Source organism: Schistocerca nitens, chromosome 11 (genome assembly GCF_023898315.1).
Source record: "Schistocerca nitens isolate TAMUIC-IGC-003100 chromosome 11, iqSchNite1.1, whole genome shotgun sequence".
Taxonomy (NCBI): Eukaryota; Metazoa; Arthropoda; class Insecta; order Orthoptera; family Acrididae; genus Schistocerca; species Schistocerca nitens.
Genome location: NC_064624.1, coordinates 17,276,343 through 17,302,399, shown reverse-complemented (window position 1 = coordinate 17,302,399; position 26,057 = coordinate 17,276,343). Strand labels below are relative to the sequence as shown.

The 26,057-nt window shown below is 44.1% G+C and overlaps 1 protein-coding gene across 1 annotated transcript in view; it reads left to right on the top strand.

Annotated features, from left to right (window-relative positions):
- The window catches only part of LOC126213030 (eukaryotic translation initiation factor 2 subunit 3), an 87,584-nt gene that overhangs the window by 27,879 nt on the left and 33,648 nt on the right, over positions 1–26,057 (top strand). The window contains exons 5-8 of the mRNA XM_049940600.1: positions 4,599–4,701; positions 12,535–12,693; positions 15,170–15,399; positions 25,707–25,851. Coding sequence (XP_049796557.1) covers positions 4,599–4,701; positions 12,535–12,693; positions 15,170–15,399; positions 25,707–25,851 — 637 coding nt within the window. The remainder of the gene's footprint in view (positions 1–4,598; positions 4,702–12,534; positions 12,694–15,169; positions 15,400–25,706; positions 25,852–26,057) is intronic.

The following is a 26,057-nucleotide window of genomic DNA, read 5'->3' as shown; positions in this document are numbered from 1 at the left end:
GCCTCTACTAAAACAGATGTGTTTCTGGGGGGCAGAGCATCTGCCTCTGCGTTCCACGACTGACGACCAACAGAACGTAACGTGAACTGCCTCCTCTCCCATTGCCTACTTTATTTAGTTTGTTGAACCTTCTAGAATGGCCTACACCTGGTAACTTCCTACCCTAGGCCCATGCATCCCTTACATTGAAATATATTCTCTTTATTTTACCATTTAGTATCAGCCCTGGATGCCCACTCCCAATTCCTGACAGCTCGACTATCTGTACTATACCGTCAGTGGAGCAGACACTGAAGAAAGATTCTGTTTCTCAGTTTGATGTTAGTGAGTGAACATAATAGGACCTGGTGATTGGTTAAAGACTTTTATCACTCATCCGGGTCTCAGCTGGCTGCTATGCTATAATCACTGTAGGTTTTTTAATGTGTGTGCAGTATAGAAATATTTGGTGGTCATGCTTGCATGATGTATTTAGATGTCTAATGATGAAACGTATCATCAGATACCACTTTGAGGATTAGTCGCGTTACACAGCCAGACTCCGCAAGCCATCTGACATGAGTGTGAGGATGTGGTTACTTCTGGAATCACTAGCTAATCCCAAAGTTCCCTTTTTCATTGAAGAATGGTGTGTGGGATGAATGATTGTCAGTAGACGTCTGTACGAACTCTGGTTTCTCTTGATTTTCTCATCGTGGTCATTTTGCAAGAAATTTGTGGGAGGAAGTAATGTGTTACCGGACACTTCGTCGAGCGTACACTCTTGGAATTTCCAGAGCAATGCTATCCGTGATGCACACCTGTGTCGTATTGTCTACAAATTGAATCTGTCGAGCATCTCTAAAGCTACGTTTACACTGGGGGATTTGTTGCGGAGATTTGTGCCCGGCACAGGCCGCAGAGAAAAGTATCTCGCGACCTAGTCCAGAGACATGTGCCCGTCACAAGCAGCCGACGTGAGTGTTCTCACTGGTGACACGTTTCACGGAAAATGGCGTCCAATGCAGAACTTCTATTTCTCTGTGTTAGCACTGTGAATATAATTGTAAAAAGAGAGAATAATCTGAGAAATGAATGTAGATGTTGGGATGCGTAACTTTCTCCATAAATGATGTAGTCGTGGAGCTTACTGTTCAGTGACGAGTGACAAGAAAGTTGAAGACAAACAGGATTTCAAAAATTTTGTTCGTGTCTCTACAATGGACTTTGAAGTAATTACTAAATACGATAGCTCAATAATACACACTGAAGGATACAAAGTTTTAGAAGCTGTAACCGCTGCTGAACAGCTTGCGGTTACATTACATTTGTTAGCAATTGGAGATTCGTACAGCTCCTCGATGTACGTGCGTAGCATTTCCAACCCCAAAATCAGTCAAATCATTAAAAAAAGTTTGTCAGGCAAATAAAGGCACTTAAAAGATAAATTGAGGTAGGAACTTGTTATGCTTACTGATATTTTATTTAAAACTAAATGCCATTAACTGCAGTTATAAACAAATTGATTTGGACAATAAAACATTAGTTGTCCTCAGTTAAATAGAAATGTTTTCCAGCTGCCCCTCATTTGTGTCAGCTGGTGTAGAGTTTCCGTTATTGCCCTCGATTCATTCTGAAATTCATCTAATATTTCAGGTTTGCCTCAAGAATGTTCTGTATCCTCTCCTACAGGATCGTAAGGCATTTTATGTTTCAAAATTCTTGATGTTAACATTCCATATATTTTGCGAATGATGTAAACTTAGGTTGTGTTGAATAAGTTTGGCCTTCTTGCGCTGTGGACTTTGAGGTGGCTCCGAATGAGTACTTCATTCCTCCTCCAGTTCTGTTTCCTCTTTGACACTTGTCTCTTCTGATGTACCCAAAAAAAAAAAAAAATGAAAAACACGTTCTTCAGATTTTTTGTTTATTATTGAGGGTACTGATTGCTGGAACGCAGTTGAACGAAACTGCTCAAGAGAATTTGGGATTAGGTGGAACTTTCCTCACTGCATAAGGGCTTTAGGTGGAAAACATTTGCAAACTACCAAGCGAGGCAGTGCAGTGGTTAGCACACTGGACTCGCATTCTGGAGGACGACTGTTCAATCCCGCATCTGGCCATCCTGATTTAGGTTTTCCGTGATTTCCCTAAATCGCTCCAGGCAAACGCCTAGATAGTTCCTTTGAAAGGACACGGTCAACTTCCTTCCCAGTCCTTCGCTAATCCGATGAGACCGATGACCTCGCAGTTTGGTCTCTTTCCTCCAAACAACCCAACCCAACAATTTGCAAACTGTTAATCCTGCTCATGCTGGAAGCACTTGCTGCAACTATATAGACACATTCTGCATGGTGTTAATGGCATTAGTGGATGCCGATTACCGGGTTCTTTATGCAGGTGTGGGAGTACAAGGGTGTTTTTCAGATGGAGGTTTATTTAACCATGCATCCTTTAACAAAGCCCTTCAAGCAGGTGAGCTGCACATACCAGGACGGTAATCTCTGTCTGGAAGAGCACCCCTTATATAATTGTTGCAGATGATGCTTTTGTACAAGAAGAATATGTCATGAAACTCTTTCCAGGTAATCATAACAAAGGAAGAATATTTAACTACGGCTCTGTAGAGCCCGGCGAGTTGTCAAAAATGCCTTTGGAGTATTACTCTCTGTTTGCCATTTTCTATGAAAACCTATTAATCTTGAGCCCCATAAAGCAACTATTGTGACTTTGTGCTGCGTTCATCTTCATAACTTCCTAAGAAGAAACTGAGAAGCTTGTATACTTTATTCACCACCTGGCAGTTTAGATACCGATAACCTAGCAGGGGCGACTGTAGAACCTGGGAGGTGGAGAGCACCCCTCCCCACCCCTACCACCACCATTTACATTGCTATGAAGACTCGGTAGAAATGTTGCCGAGGACGGTAAGCAAGTTAGAAGTGAGTTGCAGCATATTTTGTCACTACCGGCAAGTGGAGTGGCAATATTTGTTTGCTTCGTGTCGATGATAGTTCAGTGATAACTATGAAGTTCATTGAAAAGGCTTTCCTTTTCAAGCATGCAAGTTATGCAGATAAATATCTGTGATAAAAATCATGTAAAATAAGTTTGCTCTAACTTCCCTCAAACGTGTATAAACTCATTCTCAGGCTGTTTGTGTCCTTGAGGAAGCACAGTGAATTGTATGCCTGAATATGTAAAACTATTCTCTGCCAGATCCTGATGTGTTTGAAGATAAAGATTTATTCTATTCTCGGAGGAATTGGGACCTGAGGTTATGAAGTTTGCTGTCTCTCTCTCTTTATCCGACACGCCGATTAAAGACATTAGCTGGTGAATTTCATCATTTTTGGAATTGCGGTTTTCATGATCTGGGGATGTTAGATCCCACAACGAGCATCATTCGAGAATTCTTCAGTATGTTTTACTGTATTATTTTTTGTCCACTCCATCTTGACAAACAAATGGAAAACAAGGTTATACTGATTACTATGGAATGTATACAGCTATAATCTACTTGTATGCTTGTACCCAAGATGCAACATCACAGGTCTGCCTGTGAGCTGCGCATGTGCAGTTGATGATGTATCTGGGATTTGTGCGGTGTTTTAGACGAGCCAACGGATACAGGACCATGTGCCAGAACGGAGTATTTCTCAGAGTTCTAGCATCGATGTTGCAGGAACTTGCAGCTTGGGCCACGCCTCATCGGCTGCACGAGCCGGGCATAAATCTCCACAACAAATCCCACAATGTGAACATAGCTAACACTCATGCTTGCACTCGCTCTCCGCTCCCCCCCCCCTCCCCCCTCCCCCCCTCCCTCCTGTAAATCATACTTGGCTATGGGGCTGACAAACAGTACTAGCAAATCGGACGATCGAGTGTTTTATAAGTCACTTCTTTTGTGAATGAAGTGCATTCCCTTAGGATTCTTCCAGTAAATCTCAGCCTCGCATGATCTTTCCCTAAAATTTTTGTTACTTGTGTGATACACTGTTTCAGTAATGTTGATACAATGTGTCCACTAAACAGACTTTTGTAATTATTCTGAGAAAAAAAAGTAATGGAATGGTGTGTTCACTTTACTAAAATATAATTTTTTTTCTTAGCTGATGGTCTTGAAGGTGCCATCATCTTCTTTTCAGGGATCATCATGGTTACTTTCTGGAGAAAGAAATAAAAATTTTATGTGATTGTAAATATTAGTTGGGTCACTAACATAAAGGTGAAAAAGTTTTCACACTTTTAATATCTATATTAGGAAACGTTTTGCGTGATTGACAGAACATGCAGTTAGGAAACATTTTGCGTGATTTCCAACTTTAACTCTGTTACATATATGTAACTGTTTGGGCACCCTCTATTGTGAATTGTGTTAGTTTCATCTCACTTTATCACATACTCTACAGTGGTGAACTACCTGTAACGTTTTGTTTGACCTTGCACTTGAAGCCGTTGCATTTTTTCCAATAGTGATGTTCCTTAATAGAAGTATTTTTATAGGTGTAAACTTGGGAGTGTGTTTCAGGATTTTCTCACCAAATTTTCATGTGAAATTACGTATTACTTTTTCTTAGTCGTTTACAGAGTTGTGTGATGCTTGGTGGTTGCAGGTCGTTCGGCACGTATCGTTTGTGGATTGCCCGGGTCACGACATTCTTATGGCGACCATGTTAAACGGTGCCGCCGTGATGGATGCAGCGCTCCTGCTTATAGGTATGTGGGTATTGTGTCCTTCTGTCCCTGTACTGTGCATAATGTGATTTAACACACGGTTCCTTAAAAATATTGCATGCGACAAAAGAACTTCTGATTCTTATACATGCAGTGACCAGGGCTATAGAGAAGTAGGTTTTTGCTGTAGTACAAATGTGTGTCTATATTATTTAAGTCAAAACAGTTACAACTTTTAGTGCTATTTTTTGACAACATAGTTTTCTGTTCTTAAGAAGTTAAAGAATGAACAATTTATATGTTTATAAAAATCATTGTAACAGTATTATAAAAGGGAAAGTTCCTACTCACCATATAGCGGAGATGCTGAGACGCAGGTACTCACAACAAAAAGGCTGTCACAAATAAAGCTGCATGTCTATCCTCTTGCTATTTTTTTCCCCTCCCTTGGGGAACATGTCTGGGGTGTTATTGGAAATGTTCTGCATTGTCCGTCACCGACATTAGAACCGTCTCACCACCAGTTATTCGTTCCCTTATTTTTCTTCGTTTCCCTTCTCCTATCCTTCCTCCGATTTGGTGTTTGAGGATCCTCTTTTTCTTCTTCCTCCCTGTGCGCTCCTGAAGGCCGGCCCAGGTGTCTCAAGTGCAACACGTGAATGGGTAATGCGTAATTCCCAGCCCCGGGTCGACAGGTAGGGTTCGCCCGCAGCCCCTGGTACAGGCCGGGCCCAGGGAGGGGTGATTGCCTGAGCTGCTACCTTCCAAAATCGCCGATTGTTCCCCCGTCAGGCGTTCAGGATGTGTGACTTGAAGTCTGAACAATCGTCTAAGGCAGGTGCGCCCCCTTGTGAAGTGGGCCCCAGTTGGAAGGAGCGTGCCATTACAGACACTGGGAATCTTGAGGGATTTTCTCGCAGTGAACCGATCACCTACACAATCGACGTTTATGAAACGTAAACGGAATTAGGCTAACGATTCAAAGACCCTTTCAGCTGCACCACGGTTCCTAGTGGTTTCACGTACTGAAGAAAGTCAGTCCTTCGCAACGTTAAATCCACTTATTATTCAGAAAAGTGTTGGCGCAGTTGCCGGCCCTGTGAAATCCTGCTCTCGTTTACGGAGTGACACTTAGCTTTTGGAGACTACTTTCGATTATCGAGCATAACAACTGCCTATATATCCTGTTTTTCTAGGCCCGTAGAACTTTGAATTCTTTCCGTGGTATTATTTACACTTGGCTGCTTGACGGTCTGACCGAGGCTGAACTCCAGTCTTGACGCAATTCGCGCACGGAGATGTGCTCTCCACATTTTTAACAGTCATCCTACGATGGCAAACTGCATTCATTATAGGCAGATGCATGTCAGGGTATCATTGTCGTCCATCAGGTGATGAAAAATGTAGATACGCTCTTAGTGCACTCTTTTTCTCACCTCTGTTAGAGTTTTGCACCATCCGAGATGAAAGCAGGCTATGAAATTATCACAGTCCGGCTGTACATTGCGAACCCGATGCACTGCTACCGTTGTCATCTTTCCAACCACACTAGAATTTCTTGTCAGTACCCAGCCAAATGTGTAACCTGTGGTAGAGATGCACACGAGGGCGACTGTCCGCCACCTCCTACCCGCCGTACCGACTGCAGTGGCGGCCGTGCCTCATTCTCTGAGGATTGTTCCGTGTATCTTGAGGAGTGGGCTGTCTGGGAGATCTGGGTAAAGGAGAAAGTGGCTCGCCCAGTCGCTCGCAAGTTGTTGGCCGGTCACAAACCCTGCGTTCTCCCGTCTGGCACTTACAGTTCTGTTATTGTTACTCTCACTCCGTGAAGGACAGGGTCACGCATACGTGTGACCCCGAATTCAGCTCTGAGGTTGTGAAATCGCCCAGTGTCAAGCTGTGCGACGAGCCGTCAAACTCTCCCCTCGAGGGGAGGAGCCAGCGGCTCCACGACCGGCCGGCCAGAAAGGACAGGAGTTCTCCCGTGAAGACTTCCTACGTCCCTCCGGCCGACTGACACCCGAGTCTTCCTCTGCTAACCGGAAAGACTCAAAGGGGTCCGACAGAGGCAAACGGTCTTGTCCTTCGCCGACTCGAAGATCCTCTTCGACGGTGTCGCCACGTAATACACTAGCCCGGGCGGCCTACGTGTCGCTGGTGTGCACCACCGATTGTTTTTCTGCGTCAGACTCTGCAGACTGACAGCTCGAGAGAGCCGGTGCTTATGTGAAACTCGTGAAGCGGGATCCTTCTGCTTCTGTGCCCTCGAGTGGCGAGTCTTCGCAGGCTGTCACTTGGCAGCCGCGGTGGTGACACCTCTCCGTTTCTTCCTCGTCGTGACTCTCCTCGGACAGAATGTTTGTGGCCTTCTGTCCCACAAGGGGGATTTACTGCTGCTTTTAGCAACCCAGTCTCCCCTTGTACTCTGCCTTCAGGAAACAAAATTGCGTCCTCACGGCCACTTTGAGCTTTCGCATTTCTTCCCTGTCTGTTTTGACCTTCCCCGTAAGTCGACATTCCATCTGACGGTGGAGTCGAGCTACTCGTACGGGATGACATTCGTAGTCAACTTGGCTCCCTGACTACACATCTTCGAGCTGTTGCAGTTTGCTATTTTTTTCCTCACCTGACTTTTTCCTTTTGTTGCATTTATATCTCTCCATCATTTGAGGTCACCAGAACTGATTTCTTCAGCTTATTGGGCAGCTACTTCATCCGTTTCTGCAGCTCGGTGACTTTAACGCATGTCGTCCCCTTTGGGGTTTTCCCAGAATCTGTCAGAGAGGTGCCCTCTTGGCTTATCTTATTAATCAACTTAACCTCTTCTGCCTTAACAGTGGAGCACCCACATTCCTTTCTGACTTCTCACACACCTATTCCCATTTGGACCTATCCTTCTACACTGCCCAGCTTGCCCATCGTCTCGAGTGGTCCGTTATTTCTGGCACCTACTCGAGCGACCATTTCCAGTATGCTACCCGTTTGCTGTCTCCTACCCCACCTGCGTACACACCCAAATGGCAGCTTACTAAGTCTGACTGGTGGCTTTATTCCTTCCTGGTGACCTTTGAAGAACGAGGTTTCCCAATTGCAATGACCAGGTCGAATATCTTACAAAAGTTATCCTTAATGCTGGGGAATGTTCCATTTCTCACACTTCCTCTTTACCGTGCTGTGTCCCAGTCCTTTGGTGGACTGAGGCGTGCCGTGATGCAATTCACGAGTGGTGACGTGCTCTCCGCATTTTTAAACGTCATCCTACGATGGCAGAGTGCGTTCATTATAGGCAGATGCGTGCAAACTGTCATTGTGTTGTTCGGGATAGCAAAAAAGCTGTCTGGATTTCATTCAGTAGTTCTTTTTACAGTTCCATCCCTTCCTGTGTCGTGTGGGCCAACCTTCACGGGTCTGTGGAACCGAAATCCGTTCCTCACTTTCTGGCCCGACAGTAGCTGACGATGTCGCCGTGGACCCTATTGCTGTCTCCGACACCTCGGGCCGCCGTTTTGTGGAAATTTCGTGCTCTTCCCACTATCACCCTGCCTTCGTCGATCGGAAACGAATGGAGGAAGCTCTGGCGATACCCTTCTCTTCTCAGAATCGTGAGTGCTGCAGTGCTGCCTTTACTGTGAGGGAGCTAGGTCGTGCTCTCAGTTTAACCCAATCCTTTGCCCTGGGGCCAGATGCTGTCCACATTCAGATTTTGCAGCACCTTTCTCTTGGAGGGAAGCACTTTCTGCTTAATACGTGCAACCGCATCTGGGCAGAGGGCACGTTTCCCGGACGTTGGGTGGAGCCACCCTAATACCCGTACCTAAGCCCGGTAAGGACAGAAACCTTCCTTCTAGCTACCGCCCCATCTCCCTCACCAGCAGCGTTTGCAAGATGATGGAATGTACGATTCGTGCCCTGCCGGTATGGCGGCTCGAGTCTTACAATTCACTAAGCACTGCAAAATGTGGATTTTGAGCATGCTGTTCTGCAGTTTACCATCTCATTGCTTTGGCCACCCATGTCATGAAAGGTCTTCCGCTGAAATCTGGCTGTGGCTGTGTTATTTGATTTGGAGAAGGCCTATGACACTTGCTGGAGAACTGGTATCCTCTGTACACTCCACATGTGGGGCTTCTGTGGCCACCTGCCTCGATTCCTTCAGGAATTTTTAATAGGTAGAGTTTTCGAGGAGCATGTGGGTTCTGCCTTGTCTCGGACACCTTTATCCAGGAAAACGGTGCCTCAGGGTTCCGTCTCGATCGTCGTCCTCTTTGCTATCGCCATTAATCCTATAACGGTCTGTCTCCCGCCGGGCAACTTTGGCTCCGTTTTTGTTGACAATTTTCCCACGTATTGCAGTCCTCCGTGGACTCGTCTCACCGAGCAGCGTCTTCAGCATGTCTCGATCGTCTTTACTCCTGGAGCATCAACAGTGGCTTTGTTTTTTCACTGACAGAACTGTCTGTACGAATTTCTGGCAGCGCAGTTGGATCCTCCCACCATCTTTACATCTCGGACCTGTTGCCCTTCTGTTCGTTGAAACTGCAAAATTCCTGGGATCGTGCTCGATAGGAAAATATCTTTGTCCTCCCGTGTACCTTACCCGGCAGCTCGCTGTACGCAGTCCCTCAGTGTCCTACATTTCCTCAATGGTACTTCGTGGGGTGAAGGTCAAAACACTGCCATCCATTTGAACTGGTCTTTTGTCCATTCTTAGCTAGACTACGGGTGCTTTGTTTGTGTGTCTGCACGTCCATCCCTCTTACCCCGTCTCGACACTATCCACCGTCGTGGCATCCGTTTGGCCACTGGCACCTTTTACACCGGCCCAGTTGAGAGTCTGTGTGCTGAAGCTGCTGAACTACCACTGTTCTACTGCCGTGGCGTTCTCCTCGGCAGGTAAGCGTGCCATTTGTATACCGTGTGTGGCCATCCATCCTATACCTCCTTCTCAGATGACTCCTTTGGTCGCCGCTATGTTACCTCCTGGTGTCCACTTTTGGCACTTGTTATGGCGGCTTACCTTCACACAAGTTTCCCGGTGGGTGTGAAACTCTCACAACCTCGATTTTGTGCGGCGGCCTGTAGTCACCCTGGCCTTCATTCACTTCCTAAGGACACCACTCCAGCCTCGGTCTATCGCCTTCAGTTTCGTGACCTTCTCGTGGAACTGACGGCTCTCGGACTGATCGTGGTGTCGGGAGTGCCTTCGTCATTGGCACTGGCATTTTTTGATATCGGCTTCCGGCACACTGCTCAGTGTTTACAGGCGAGCTCTTCACCCCGTGTCAGTCCTCAGAGTACATCTGGCGACACAGCCTTTTCACTCGTGTCCTCTGCTCAGACTCTCTCAGCGCACTTCAAAGTCTCTGTTCGCTGTACACCGCCCGTCCCTTAGTGCAGTGGGTCCAGGAAAACCGTCACTTGCTCACTGTCGGTGGATCTACTGTGATGTTTCTGGAGGTCCCCGGTCATGTCTGTCTGCCAGGAAACGATGCTGCTGACGCTGCTGCCGAGGTTGCAGTCCACCGGTTCCTAGATTCCCTTCGGAGATCTCTGTGTTGCCGTCTGTCAGGAGGTGGTGTCACTTTGGCATCGCCATTAGTCCTTCCCTCACGGTAATAAGCTCTGTATTGTTAAGCCCCTCCCAGCGGCTTGGATAACCTCCTCTCTGCCTTCCTGCCAGGATGTGGTGATCCTAACTATGTTGCGTATTGCGCACTGCCTTTCTAGCCATCACCATTTGTTAAGTGGCTCTCCCCCACCACTTTGTACACATTGCGCTCAAGTTTTACCTGTCCGACACTTCCTGGTGGAATGCCCATTTTTTAACAGTTAACATTTCCACTTGGGTTTGTCGTCTCTATTCTACACCCACTGCCTTCAGAATTTCAGAGAGAGTATTCCAATCGACAGTGTCAAAAGCTTTCTCTTAAGTCTGCAGATTTGTATTCCCTTTCCCCTGTCTCCTTTGCTGATTTTTATATTTTCTCCTTTCATCAGTTAAATTCAGTGATATCCGAGGATTTCTACTAGGCCTTGTCTCTATATGTATTCGATTCCCTCTGCTGTCTTCACTATTGTGTTTCTCAGCATTAGTTTAGTTTAGTGACACTATATTCAGAAATTTTATGGACGCACAAAAGTGGGAGAGCTGTCTCGTGTAATAATTGAATTAATCTTTGTGGAAGTCGACATTACTTAATACTTGTATAATTAGTTACACTTTCCGTGATATAAAAACAAAAAGATTTTACACCTTCCTCCACTCGTGTTACACAAATCAAAACCAAACCACATATTCAGTTAAGGAAAATAGAACATTGATTGTCTGCACTGTTTCAGTTCTTGTTTGTTTCTCACACCTGCTCCACTCAGTTTTCTCCACATGACGACTCCCACTTCTGCTTCTTACAATTTCCTGATCCATTCTTGATCATTCAGTATCTCCTGGCTAATCAGTCTTGTCTATCACCTGCTGCTGCTCTCCAGTGGCAAACACGAGAGTTGTCCAGGTGTATTGTATGAACTTGTCCCATTTCGAGCTCATCCTCTGAACGAACAGATTGATTTTGATGAAACCTGTCACAGTTTGAGAGACACAGTTCAGTGTCAGAAATTGCTTTCACACTGTAACAGGGCAGTTCTTTAGTAATGCTAAGAATCACATTTCCTTTGTATCACAGTAATATTGAACTATAACTGTTTGGCCCCAGCCTTCATTTGTTTCTTTGGTATGTTATGTTACTGAGTTACTAAAGGAGAGTCTATAGAAGTACGGCTGGAGTCAAAGTAAATACAAATGGAGAGATTCAACTAATTCTATGCACAACATTAATAATGTGCCGTGCTGTGTGTGTCTCTATACATCCCACTCTGAAATAAAAATTATTGAACCAGGAAAATCTAAACACTTTCTTCTAGCTGAAATGATGTCAAGCATATCTACATCTTCTCTCCCCGAGCATCTTTCAGCGTGTGGGTAACCCTTTCCTATCAAATTAGGAAATGATGCAGAGGAAGAACAACTGAATGAGAGCCAACATGTTTAAGATTTTCTCATCCTGCTCACTCGACTACATGCACATGGGAGTAAATAACATATTGCTCTACTCTTCTGCAAATGTATGCTCTCGAAATTTCAATAGTAAACCACTCAGTGATGCACAGTGCCTATCTCGTAGTATCTGCCTCTGGAGTTGGCTCAACATCCGAATGATGTTTTCTCATTTACTGAACGAGCTCGTGATAAAAATGCGCTGCTCTTCTTTAGACATTCTCTCTTTTCTGTATTGATCCTACCTTATGAAGTTGACAGACAGAGCAGCACTATTGGAGTAACAGTGAAAGTAGGGCATTTAAAGCTGCTTCTTTCCTGCATCGACTAAACTTTGTGGTGATCCGTCCAAGGAATCTGTCGCCTGCCTCTCCTAGGACTAAATATTGTGAAGTTCTGGCAGAATGTAAATAATTTAGGAGTAAAAGTAACAACTAACCAAATAGTAGAGGCATTATGTTAATGGCAATCATAAAAACAATACTGAAAACTTTGGTAACTTCCAGATGAATTCTTTTTTGAGTTAAAGTATGTACGTTAGTGCTTGTAGTCCTCACACTCCACACCAATCCCCACTCCCCCCCCCCCCCCCCCCCCCCCACACACACACACACCTACCTCTATTTCTCACAGGTGCACTAATGACCTCGGGGCTTATCACTATAAACACTGGTTGCATTGCATCATACTGTATAAGTTTATCTCACATTTATTTACAAAGGGCTACCCTAGCAGCAATAGTGGCTTTAGTCACCTGCAAGTAGAATACCCATAGAATGTCATACATAATCATGCTATCCACATGCCCTAATGGTACGTTTCAGCTGGGAACGAGTCTTGTCCGCAGCCGCAGACGTCGGAGCATCTGGCGGCCATCGAGATCATGAAGCTGAAGCACATCCTCATCCTGCAGAACAAAATCGACCTCGTCAAGGAGGGACAGGCCAAGGAGCAGTATGAGCAGATAATAAAGTTTGTGCAAGGTGAGTCCACTTACAGGCTGTCTTACAAGTGAAGTAAAGTTCCCATTTCTTGTCGGGTAGGTTCAACAGGTGGTATGCTGTATTGGTGACAGTGTTTGCCTCGAGATAAATCCTGTTGGGAAATTAATCGTCAATACATTGCAAGGAATTGGTGTCTTTCCTCATTACTCTTCTTTGTTTGTTAATTAAAACTTTGAAGCCTGGCATTATGTTCCTTGAGTCAGTGTTTCCCAACTGTTTACTTTACCAGTCCATTCAAATTCTACGAGGGCCGTTCAGAAAGTAACCTCCGGTTGATTTAAAAAAATACACCAAGTTAAATAAAAATATTTTAATATATACATCTTACAACTACATCTTTGCACTATTTTTCTACATAGTCTCAATAGCGATTGAGGCACTTATCGTATCTCTTCACAAGCTTTGAAATTCCTTCTGCATAAAAATCATCCGCTTGCGCCTGGAGCCAGCCTGTGACCGCATCTTTGAGCTCTTCGTCGTCATCAAACCGCTGTGACCCGAGCCATTTCTTCAAATGCATGAAGAGGTGATAATCACTTGGTGCCAGGTCTGGGCTGTAAGGTGGATGGTTGATAACGTCCCACTTGAAGGACTCAAGAAGGGCCGTTGTTCTGCGAGCAGAGTGAGGACGGGCGTTATCGTGCAAAAAAACGATACCGGAAGTCAGCATTCCACGGCGTTTGTTCTGTACAGCCCGTCGTAACTTTTTTATTGTTTCACAGTACACGTCTTGATTAATGGTCGTACCACGTTCCATGAATTCAACCAACAACACCCCTTTGGCATCCCAAAACACCGTTGCCATCAGTTTTCTGGCAGAAAAATCTTGCGAGGCTTTTCTTGGTTTGGTAGGCGAATTTGAATATGCCCACATCTTTGATTGTTCTTTTGTCTCAGGGTTCACATACTTAATCCAGGTTTCGTCACCGGTCACGATTCTGTTTAACAATGGTTCTCCTTTGTCCTCATAACGTGACAGAAAGTCTAATGCAGAGGCCATTCTTTGAGTTTTGTGGTGGTCGGTAAGAATTTTGGGCACCCACCGTGCACAGAACTTACGGTAACCCAATCTTGCTGTCACTATCTCGTACAAGAGAGTCTTGGAAATCTGTGGAAAACCAGTAGACAACTCCGACATTGAGAAACGTCGATTTTCACGAACTTTTGCATCAACTGTCTGAACGAGTTCGTCAGTCACCAATGATGGTCTACCACTCCTCTCTTCATCATGAACGTTTTCTCGTCCACTTTAAAATAAACATACCCATTCACGGACAACTCCTTCACTCATAACTCTCGGTCCGTACACGGCACAAAGCTCACGATGAATAGCTGCTGCAGAATATCCTTTGGCTGTAAAAAACCTTATGACAGCACGCACTTCACATTTGGCGGGGTTTTCTATTGCAGCACACATTTCAAACTGCCACAAAAACTAAACTAGCGCAGGTACGACGTTCACTCGACCACGGCTTGATGCCGACTGACCTGTTGAGTGCGTGAACGCACAGATGGCATCGCTACTCCCCCCCACAACCCGCACTGTGACCAATCGGAGGTTACTTTCTGAACCGCCCTCGTATATGGTCAGAATGTTAATTCTCACCCTCTTCTACATTATCATAATTGTAAATTTTCCAATTATGGAGAGAAAAAAAATCAAAACGGGCAACTTGTAGCTGAGGTATAGTGATGTTGGCAAGGCGTTTTAAAAACATTACACAATATAATTAGTTGAGCACTAGTCTCCCTAGTTCTGAATCGGTAGAAATTGTTAGAAGTTGGAACAGCTTGTGCCATTTGTGCTTCTTCTTCCAACACTTCTATCCTAACAAAAACCACACTGTGTGTAGTGTTGTTCGTATTCACGTAACTGGACAAAGTATTCGGTTGGTCTAAAACTTCAGAATTAGCTTGAACAAAAGGAGAATTGGCAAAAATCTGCACGAGCTACTGTATCAACTCTTTCGGATAGTCCGCAGCTCGAGGTCTCGCGGTCGCGTTCTTGCTTCCCGAGCACGGGGTCACGGGTTCGATTCCTGGTGGGGTCAGAGAGTTTCACCAGCCTACAAGTTGTGTGTAGCAGTGTATTCTAAACAGAAACATTTGTTCTAATTATAAGATAATACTTAGTGCTTCATTTCCTTGGTAACGACCGAACTATGTACGGATAATACACGTACCTTATAGTAAGCACTCGGTCTCTTTTTGCCCTGAGCTTGTTCGTGGCACTGTAATTTCAGTTGTCTTTTATATTATGAACTGCATATAAACTAGTGTAACTACTACTAGCTATACTACTCAAAATAAAAGGATAATTTAGGTGTAGAATATTGATGTACGAACTGACGTGTTATGTCTCTTGATACTGCTCGCTTGTAAAATTTACTCACACAGATCTGCCCCCTTTTCTCCTGCGGAGTGCATTTTGTGAACTCGTCGTACGGTGTCACAGGCACAGTAGCCGAGGGAGCGCCGGTGATACCCATCTCGGCGCAGCTCAAGTACAACATAGAGGTGCTGTGCGAGTACATCACGACCAAGATACCCGTCCCGATGAGGGACTTCACGAGCCCGCCACGCCTTATCGTCATCCGTTCGTTTGACGTCAACAAGCCGGGCTCGGAGGTTGACGACCTGAAGGGAGGTGTCGCCGGTGGCAGTATTCTCAGGGGTGTGCTCAAGGTACTGTATCGTATTCTGTGTGCTCGTGGTGTAGGCAGACTGAAGTGTGATGGATGTTACACAGCACTTCAAATAACTTTTGGCTCACTAGATACGTGTAATTTCCATTGCACCTAGACAGATCGTAACTGCTGGCTCGACAAGGGAAGTATGTTATTTTTCTCAGGTATAAAGTTTGACCCAAACATGTAAAATTACTGATAGGATAACAATGTTTCATTTTGCATTGTTCAAGTATTAACTTTTTCCAGAAGGTTCTTATATAGTTTACCTGAAGATGAGGGCCTGCTATTTAGATGTGTTGTGCAGTTTCTGATTTTATCACAGATTTTTATGTGGTTGAGCTAGGTTTTAATAGCTTACAATCAAAATGTCAGGTCCAGCTAAATACAAAATTTTAAAGCTGGCACTAAGGTAGGTGTGTGTAGAGAGAGAGAGAGAGAGGGGGGGGGGGTTCTCCCCCCCCACCCCCCCACCCCCCACCCCGCCCTTCATGGGAATAGCAGATCTGTACTAGACAAATTTAAGTCTGACAAGAAGTTAATCAGTAAAAACACACTGAATGTAATGGTCCATGTGGCATGTGGTGTCGTTGCTGCAGCCTGCATTTCCCTTTATGATGATCCAGCTATTCCCTCGGTTCAACTTTTTCCTTTTGCTCTTGTGTCCCATGTTTCCACTTTCCGTTTGGTGGGGCTTGGGGCTGTTAAGTATCCGTCTTACAGAGACCCCAACTAGTGATGTTGGCCGGGCAAATGCCCAGTGGGCAAGACATTTATATATCGACATTTGCCCAAAGCAGTTTTAAATGCCAAAAATCTGGGCATTTATAAAAAAGTACATTTTAAAGTTTTTATGTTGGAATGCATAATTTACCAACTAAAATAAGGGATGGAATGATACTCTCGATATTAGAAGTTGGTAAATGTTTACATTTAAACATACGTACATCCCTCATTACTATTATTACTAAAAATGGAAAGAAGAAAGAGAGAAGCATTTTTTTACTAGCATTTCAACTTGTTGCACCAAGGAAGGGTGTGTGAAACTGACAGCTGCTTGTCATTTAGAATCACCTTTCTACTTTTACCTGTTCGTTCTCTCTCTCTCTCTCTCTCTCTCTCTCTCTCTCTCTCTCACACACACACACCTGTCATTGAGTAGCTGTGTAGTGATAAGCTGGTATTTAAAAAAAAAAAAATTGTCCTTAGATCATAATTGCTGAATATTACTGAAGAATGATAATGGATAGCAAAGTTATTACTGATAGTATTAAGCAGCTGGCATGTGTCTCTTGATAAACGGTTTGCAGTGGGGGCAGGTTGGGGGTGTAAGAATGCTTTTGTCAGATGTAGTGACATTTGAGGCGGGCTATATTTTTCTGTTCTCCTTCTTCCTTTATCTACTTCCCTATAACTGCACTGCTGTGAAGATAAAACGAGAACACTAATGTAAAAAAAAGATTTAATAACAAAGAATCGATGCTGAAGACTGTGGACTCATTGGATTCTGATACTAGTCGATTCTCAGAGAATTGGCTATTCTTGGACTTGTGGAATTGGAATCGACACATGACTCGTCCCTAATTAAAATCATTATGGATAAACTTTTTTTACTCTAACATTTTTACTGTAGTATAGTATAAGTAAAAATACTACGTACAGGCTACCTACTTAAAGACTTACTTTTAAACTTGAGTTGTGTTTTCTTTTTTTATTGTGTACTGTCCCAAGAACTAATTTCATTAAAAATGTATAGTTACATTTACAGTCCAATTTATTTCCCCTGATAACTCTTCCCTTACTCTCAAGCAGCTTTTTCAACTGGGTTAGACAACTGCTACAGAACCATTGTTGCAAAACACCTTTTCCACTAAAAAACATCAGCTTAAATTTTTTTTATAAGTGCCACTTATAAGTTAATCTTTAAAATGAATAAATGCCCCCAAGCATTTATAAATGTTGGGCTCTTACCCAGGCATTTATCCTGGACATTAGCCCCTACTTATAAATGCCCAAGCATTTTACATCATACCCCTGACAACACAGCGATCACTTTTCTAGTACTCGAGCTTTCACCTCCTCACGTATGCCCGGAAGTGGCTGCTCGTCTCTCCGGTGCATCGGAACTCCCGACAGTGACCGCCGTGCCGGGTGGCCCGTGCCGGGACCGGAGGGATCCGCGGGGCGAGCTCGGACTGGGTAGCACTCGCGTGGTGAGCCTGTGATAGGAAAGGGCGGTACCGGGGCTAGACACTCTGCAGGTGAAGCGGGCTGAGCTCCATTGTTCTGGCCGTCTCTCCGGACGGGAACGGTTCACACTCTGCTCCTACGTTTGCTTTTTCGACCTTCCCCTCCTCGGCCACCCCGTCGGAGGAGAGCCAGGCCTGCCGGTTCGGGGTGAAACCCTTCTTCCGTTACTCGGTTTGCTCCGGGACTGACAGAGACGTTCACTTCTACCAAACTGCTCTTTTTTGTAGAACATGTGGAAGGTAAGTTTGGCGAAGTCGACTCCATAAGATGAGATCTGGTTCCCTGCCGATTAAAATTTCTTCTGCCAGTCATTTGACAGCCCTTTGTACTTTTGAGTGCTTAGGAGACACGCCAGTGTGCACCACTTCTCAACAGTCCTTAGGTATGACTCGAGGCAATATCTTCCACAGACTCTCCTACAGTCTGACGAGGAACTCGGCACTGACCTGGCACGGAGCGACGTTCATTTTTTGCGGCTTGTCCGGAGAGGTCGTAAGGACATTGACGTCGATACTGGCACTTTCAGTCTGTCTTGTGAGGGGATACCCATCTGGAAAAAGTCAGTTGTAGTGTACCGTTGCAACGTGCAGCCTCGTATCCCACCTCCCACGCTCCGTTTCCGGCCTCTCTGTTTCAGTCCCACGTTTTCACAGCACGAGCTGAATCCTATTTGCAGTGACTGCGGCTGCCTTCTCCGTCTGGGACGCCTTTGCATTCCGTTACCAAAGTGCACGAACTGTTCCGGCCCACATTCTCCTCGCTCACCGAATTGCCTGAGATATGACGAGGAAAGGAAGTGTCAGGAATTGAAAACTCTCGACCGTATGCCCTACCCTGCAGCCTAACAGAAATTCGACCGTCTTTACCCGGTGTCTCTAACATCTACCTTTGCTTCTGTTATGTCTTTTCCTCCTCCACTTCCTCCTTACCTCTGTCGTGTCCTCCTTCCCTTTCCTCCTCCCTGACAGTTGCCGTTCCCTCTCCTCGTGGAGCTGCTCTTTCTCCACAGCCGGAGGAGAAACCCTGTTTTCTGGCACCTGCCGGGCATCTCCAGGATGAGGAACTTGTTACTTCGAGTCAGAAACGGGGCGCACGATCTGGGCCCCGAGGCTGCTCGTCCTCTTTCAGATCCTGATATTGTCGGAACTTGTTCTCTTCCTGACCACACTTCCTCTCACTCTCCAGAGGAGAAGTAGAAGATGCGTAAGTCTCTGGATGAGCCCCCAATATCCCAGGAGCTGTCCCCCCCTTTTCTCTCTGTCAGGATCCAATCTTACAGTTGTGGACGTCACTCCGTCCTTACTAGTGACGCACACTGACTCGGGACAGTGACCCCAATTCTGGCTTGTTAGATCTCCGTCCAGCCTCTCGTGTTTCTCTCTCTCTCTCTCTCTCTCTCTCTCTCTCTCTCTCTCTCTAGTGGAATTGTAACAGTTATTATCATCACTTTCTGGAATTGCAGTCTCTTCTTGCTCTGTACTCTGTAGCTCATGTTGTATTACAGATTTCATTTTGTTGATACTGATTCGCTGACTCTTCACGGTTTCAGAGTTTCTGCCAGCGCGGGGTTGGCCCTTTCCGAGCCTCTGGTGGTGTCTGTGTGTCAGTCTGCAAGGACATAGTTCTCGGGTTCCTCTTTATACTGTACAGAAAGCTGTGGCCATTTGGGTCCGTTTAGGTGCTGTAGTAGCAATATGCAGTCTTTATCTCCCCCAGACTGGCCTCCTACGCTTCCTGCTCTTCTGACCCTCCTTAGACAGCTCCCTCCCCCGTTCCTTCTCCTTGCAGATTTTAACACCCGTAACCCTGTGTGCGGTACTACGACCACTGACAGGGCAGGATTGTTGAAGATGTGCTGGCACAGCTTGATCTCTGCCTCCTCTACACTGGGTCCCCACACACTCAAGTGTGGCACACGGCACTTTCTCGGGCACTGATGTTTGCCTGTAGCTCTGGATTCCTCCCCTCTGTTTGACGGAGAATTCGTGACAATTTGTGTGACGTTGATCATTTTTGGACCGTCTTACCTTACCTCCGGCATCACTCGCCTGGACGCCCTTGCAGGTGGATCTTTACTAATGCAGACTGAAATGCCTTTTCCTCAGCTGTCATTGCGTGTGTTCCACCACACAATCGCACTGATCTGTCTGTACGAAGTTTGACGAATGCCATCCTTTTGGCAACTGCTTTGGTGATTCCTCCTTCCTCGGCTTCTCCCCGACGGGAGACTGTCCCTCGGTGGACCTCAGAACTTCTGCAGCTATTGCAGACCGCTGTCGTGCCCTCCGGTGCTACAAACGGCATCCGTGTCTCGACCACCTCTCGGTCTTTAACTGGCTCCGTGACCGTGCCCTTTATCTTATTAAACAGGAGAGAGAGATTTTTTGGCAACAATATGTCGCTGCCGTAGGGCCACAGTGCTGTCTGCCCGGACACGGCTCCCGGACCAGACTGGGTGCATCTGTTTCCCCAATGACGAGAAAGTGCCGTTACCCCAGTTTCGAAATTGGGTAAACTACTTCTTCAGATGCACAACTGTAGTCCGATCAGTTTAACCGATGTCCTCTGCAGATTACTTGGATCCGTGACGGGTTGGAAGCTGTATTGGATCCTTGAATCCTGGGACCTTTTATTTATTTATTTATTTATTTATTTTCTGTCCATATAACAAAAAGTTTTTGGACATTGTCAGGAAAATTTAGATTACATTACGCCTATACAGTAAAATATTTACATTCTTTCATAACAGCATATGGATCAGACACATGTCTGTACACATTATTTTTCAAAAGGGCACTACAAGTAGATTCCTCTATAGTGTAACACAATTTAGCTTATATTTATAATAGTACAGTACACATAATACGGTGTATAATTACATTCTTTCATACCACTGATAGATCGGAGACATTGTCTATATACGCTGTTTTCCAAGATGGCACTACAACTTAAAGTCCTCTATAGAGTAACAACACTTCTCTATTAATAATTGCTTCAGTCTACTCTTTAGCATATTTAGATTTACTTTCTTGAGTTCACAGGGTAGTGCATTGTAGAAAATTGCTCCCATTCTGTGTGAGTTGTGGTCCGTTGCCTTTTTATTGGTCACAATTCTATGAAAATTTTCCCTTCCCCGTGTATCATAGTTGTGTGCTTTACTGTTTCTCATATTAAATTCAGGATTTTGTTTCACAAACATGACTGTCTGCAGTACATACATGGAGTACAACCGTAAGAATTTTATATTTTCTAGAGATGTCTCTACAAGGCTCTCTCTTCTTTACCTTGGTTACCATTCTTACTGCCTGTTTTTGTAATCTAAAAAGTCTTATCTATATGAACTGCTGATGCCCCACCCCATATCTCAATACCACGCTGAAGGTGCGGATGAATTAACCCAAAATATATTTGCCTTGAAGTATCGTGGTCCAAGAAGGCTGAGACCCGTTTCAGTAGATACACATTTCTACTGATTTTCTTGCAAATATTATCTACATGGTCTTTCCATGATAAGTGTTCATCAACAACGATGCCCAAAAATTTATGTGAATTTGCATATGCAAGACCCAATGGGGATGTAAATACAGTATTAGCTATGGCAGCATTATAACTGTGGATGAACTTCATTATTACCGTTTTGTTTTTATTTACAAGAAGCTCGTTTGCTGTAAGGTATGCGGACAGAGTATTGAAACTGATCTTGGTACTGTTAGACTGCATATCACTGCTACAGCTGATGAAGGAGATGTCATCGACATAGCTTACGACCGTGCAATTTTGGGGTTCAAATAAGTTATTTACATATACGAGGAACAGAAAAGGCCCTAGTATGCTTCCTTGAGGCACACCACATTGAAGTGTCCTGAAGTTTGATTTGGTTGTTAGGAGCTGCTCATTATTTTGATAAGTTAGCTTTACACAGTTTCCTGCCTTTCAAAGAGGAGGTAAGTAGTTTCAAGGCTAGTCCTCTCAACCTGTACTCTTCTAGCTTACACAGAAGAATGGTATGATTCACAGTATCAAAGGCTTTACTCATATCTAGGAAAGTGCCTATTACCTTGTCACTTTTGTCCAGCTTATTTAATATTTCATGTATAAAAGATGCTACTGCTGTTGTAGTAGATCTCCCTTTTCTAAATCCATGTTGTAGGTTGTTTAACAGATTGTGTTTGGTGAAATATGATTCAACTTGATTTAGTATTACTCTCTCTAACAATTTGCCTAGTTCTGAGGTTAATGATATTGGCCTGTAGTTTTTAGTGTCAGTTTTTAATCACTTTTTATGCACTGGTATAATTTCAGTAATTTTCAAAAGGTCAGGGAATACTCCATTTCTGAGGGAGGTATTTATCAAGTGAGTCAGGGGTTTCACTAATTCATCCCTGCATTCCTTTAGCAGTTTAGGTGAAATGTCATCCCAGTCACAAGACATTTTTGGTCGAAGTGCTGATACGATTGCTAGGACGTCCCTCTCAGTAATGCGGTGGATGTAAAAGGACTGGCTAGATTTTGCAAGACTAAAATTTTGTGGCTTGACATGAACTTCATTTGTACCAACTGTACTGAACTTTTGTATAAATTTCTCACACACTTCTTTTGGGTCATTTATTTCTTCACCATTTTCTTTTTGGCTTTGACCCAGGCCGGTTTTCGCCGAGGCCGCTCTACTGCAGATAATTTTGTTCACCCGGAGTCTGCTGTCCGAACGGCTTTTGCACGGTGTCAACATCTCGTTGCAGCCCTCTTCGATCTGCAGAAAGCTTATGAAACAACACGGTGCCACTACACCCTCGCTATCTTACACGAATGGGTTCTCTGTAACCCACTCCAGATTTTTATCCGGAACTTTCTTCCGTGTCTTACTTCTCAGTTACAGGTTGGTGTCTCCTGTTGCACCATCTAGCTCCTCCAGGAGCATAAAGATCTGCAGGGTTCTGTCTTGAGTGTACCTCTATTTTTAGTGTCTATCAATGGTCTGGTGGTGGCTGTGGGGCCTGTGGTGTCCCCCTCTCTGTATTGTGATGATTTTTTAATTTATTTTTGTTCATCCACAGTATAAGTCATCGAGCGCAGACTACAGTTACCGATACACTGAGCACAATCTTGGGCTCTCACTTGTGGCTTCCAATTTTCGGATGCGTAGATCCGTGTAATCCGTTTCTGCCGTCACCACACAGTCCGTCTCCATCCAGATCAATAACTTGACGGCCAATCCCTCAGTGTTTTGGGGTCTTATTGTTTTTTGGGACCGGTCTTTGAGTCCCGCTTGACATGTCTTCCCCATCTTTGCCAAGTGAAGCAGGCCTGTTGGTCACACCTCAGTCCCTTTTGGTGCCTCAGCAACTCCAACTGGGGCACAGGCTACTCTGCCGTGATGCGGCTCTGCACGGCATTTGTCCAGGGCCGTCTAGAATACGGGAGTCTCGCCTACAGCTCGGCATCTCCTTCAACGTTACGAATGACGGGTCTGATACACCGTTGTGATGATGTGGCACAGTCAGTGGAGTCAAACATTCTACAGTGACAGTATCAACAAACTGACCTCATTGGGAGAAGTGTGTTTGTGACCAGGATGACTATATTGAGAAACAGGTATGAAGGCATGAAGAATAAAGATGTAGAATGTTAATAAAAAAATCATTTAATATGTTTGAAGAATTTTAAAAAAATTTGGAGGCATTACTGTTCATCACACTATCGTACTATAGAGAAATCCTTATAAGCTGCAGGTGACAAACTGTACCAAAATATCATCTTTACTAGAGATAGTAGATAACTGTAGGAACATCAGTATGTGCTAATAAGGCATATACTTTGTTAAAATGTTATGGAACATAGTGGCCCCGATCCAAAGGACTGTAAGTTTTAATACAACTTTTTTACCTGTTTTCGTCACAGAATAAATGAACCCACTGTGGTGGTGAAGTTGCACAGAAACATGTAAGGGTGGAAAAAAGTTGGAATCTTTTCCTAAATACATTTATGTAATTATTACCACTCTCATAACATCATTTGGCATGGTTATGACAATTATCCTGTGTTATAGTAATAAATCTTTTTGAGGGTGTTGTGTCTACAACAAGAAGTAAAAAGACACACTGTGTAGTCTGGAATGTATGAAGACACATGCAGGTTATTGATCTCTGCTATAGGGTAGTGATAATGTTGTGACAGGTGGAGCAGGGAATACCGTGTGAAGGGAGCACGTGAACAAAGTCTAGATCTCGACATGAAAGAGAACCCTCTTCGGGTTAGAAAGACATTAAATAAATGAATAATTTATGCAAGGGCTACCTATATCGTAAAACTTCTAATATTTTGGAAGTGTTCACTACATCAAACTCAGACAAATTGCCGATTCAGTTGAAATGTAAATAAGTAAAAATACAAAATGGGCAATTACTATTCCAGAAGTCAGCTGTCACATGTTGAAATGTTCCTCCCCTTCACGAACCGTAATCAAAATATACACAAATTGAATGAAACACAGTATTATTTTTCTTGATGTTCTTGTTTCTGGTCCAATTATGAAAAGTTAATATCACTATATGTGTAGTTGGCAGTGCATCTTAACAAAGCATAATTGATTTTAATAGTGTAAACTTACATTTAAAAACTTCCTGTTGTGATCCTCAGGTTTTGATATTTCCAAATCGTACTCTTTTTTTTGATGTTACATTCCTTGTCCATAGCCAAGCAACCATAATGCCAGCAAAGAAATGGGTACAGCAGCCATCAAACTCGTTGCAGTCAAGAGAAAGATAAAAACAAGCGGACCCTACAGCCACCACTGTTGAAAATTATACAATTTTTATGATTAAAACTTGTCATCTTTTGTTATGTATTGCTAATACATAGAAAGAAGGATCCTTTGTTGTATGATTATATGATAGAGGAACAAACACTGGTAGCAGTTACTTCTGTAAAATATCTGGGAGTATGCCTACGGAACGATTTGAAGTGTGAGATTCAATGGGAGAGTCCTTAGAAAATGTAGTCCATCAACAAAGGAGGTGGCTTACAAAACACTCGTTTGACGTATACTTGAGTATTGGTCATCAGTGTGGGATCCGTACCAGGTTGGGTTGACAGAGGAGATAGAGAAGATCCAAAGAAGAGCGGCGCATTTCGTCACAGGGTTATTTGGTAAGCGTGATAGCGTTACGGAGATGTTTAGCAAACTTGAGTGGCAGACTCTGCAAGAGAGGCGCTCTGCATTGCGGTGTAGCTTGCTGTCCAGGTTTCGAGAGGGTGCGTTTCTGGATGAGATATCGATTGCTTCCCCCTACTTATATCTCCATAGGAGATCACGAATGTAAAATTAGAGAGATTTGAGCGCGCACGGAGGCTTTCCGGCAGTCGTTCTTCCCGCGAACCGCACGCGACTGGAACAGGAAACGGAGATGATGACGGTTGCATGTAAAGTGCCCTCCGCCACACACCGTTGGGTGGCTTGTGGACTATAAATGTAGATGTAGGTACATCATTTAAAATTAATTTTATTAAACAGTTACAATTTTTTTACAGTTTTTGCCTGAAATTTAATATTTCTGTGTAAAATTATTAGCGTTGTCATCTTTTATACAGTTACACTCTTACTATCATCAAAACATGGTTTTCTATTTCTCTCATTATGATTAACGTGATAATTTTCACACTTTTGAAAGGCTTCAACAGTTGCCCACTTGTCTTCATAAGTTTCTCATAGTTATGTAAAGTATGCATGCTTGGTTACTTCCAGAAGTCACATGGGTAAAGCTGAGTATTCCTTTGTACACCCTCAGACTGTTTTCTTTTTTTTCTTTTTTTCTTTTTTCTTTTTTTTTCATCTTAACTGTATCAACTTTCATATTTATGAAAAATAATTTCAAATTGAAATAAAACCTCTTATCATCAAAAAATATTACCCACACCATAACAGCATTTGCAAATACTCAAAATTTAGAAAGGAAAACAATTAATAAAAAAAATGTGTGTGTGTGCAGTACTCCACTAGTCTTTCGGATGAGATATCTTATTAACTGCTAGCTGAGACAGTCGCATTTCAATGTGCAGGTGGGCATGGAGATCGAGGTGCGGCCCGGGCTGGTGTCCAAGGACAGCGACGGCCGCCTGACTTGTCGGCCCATCTTCTCGCGCATCGTTTCGCTCTACACCGAGCAGAACGAGCTGCAGTTCGCTGTGCCAGGTGGCCTCATAGGTAAGGGAGTGTGCCGTCCCTCTGGCACGTGGCCGTGCGAGTGGAAAGAGAATATATAATTCCAGGATGGAATGTGACAGTATTACGAAAAGGATGGTTGCTGGTCAACATATTGGCCAGAGACTGTGATCATGTTTGTGTATGTTGTCTGTTCCCGATAAAGGTCTTGTTGGCCGGAAGCTTAGTCCTTTTGTTGTGCCTATGTC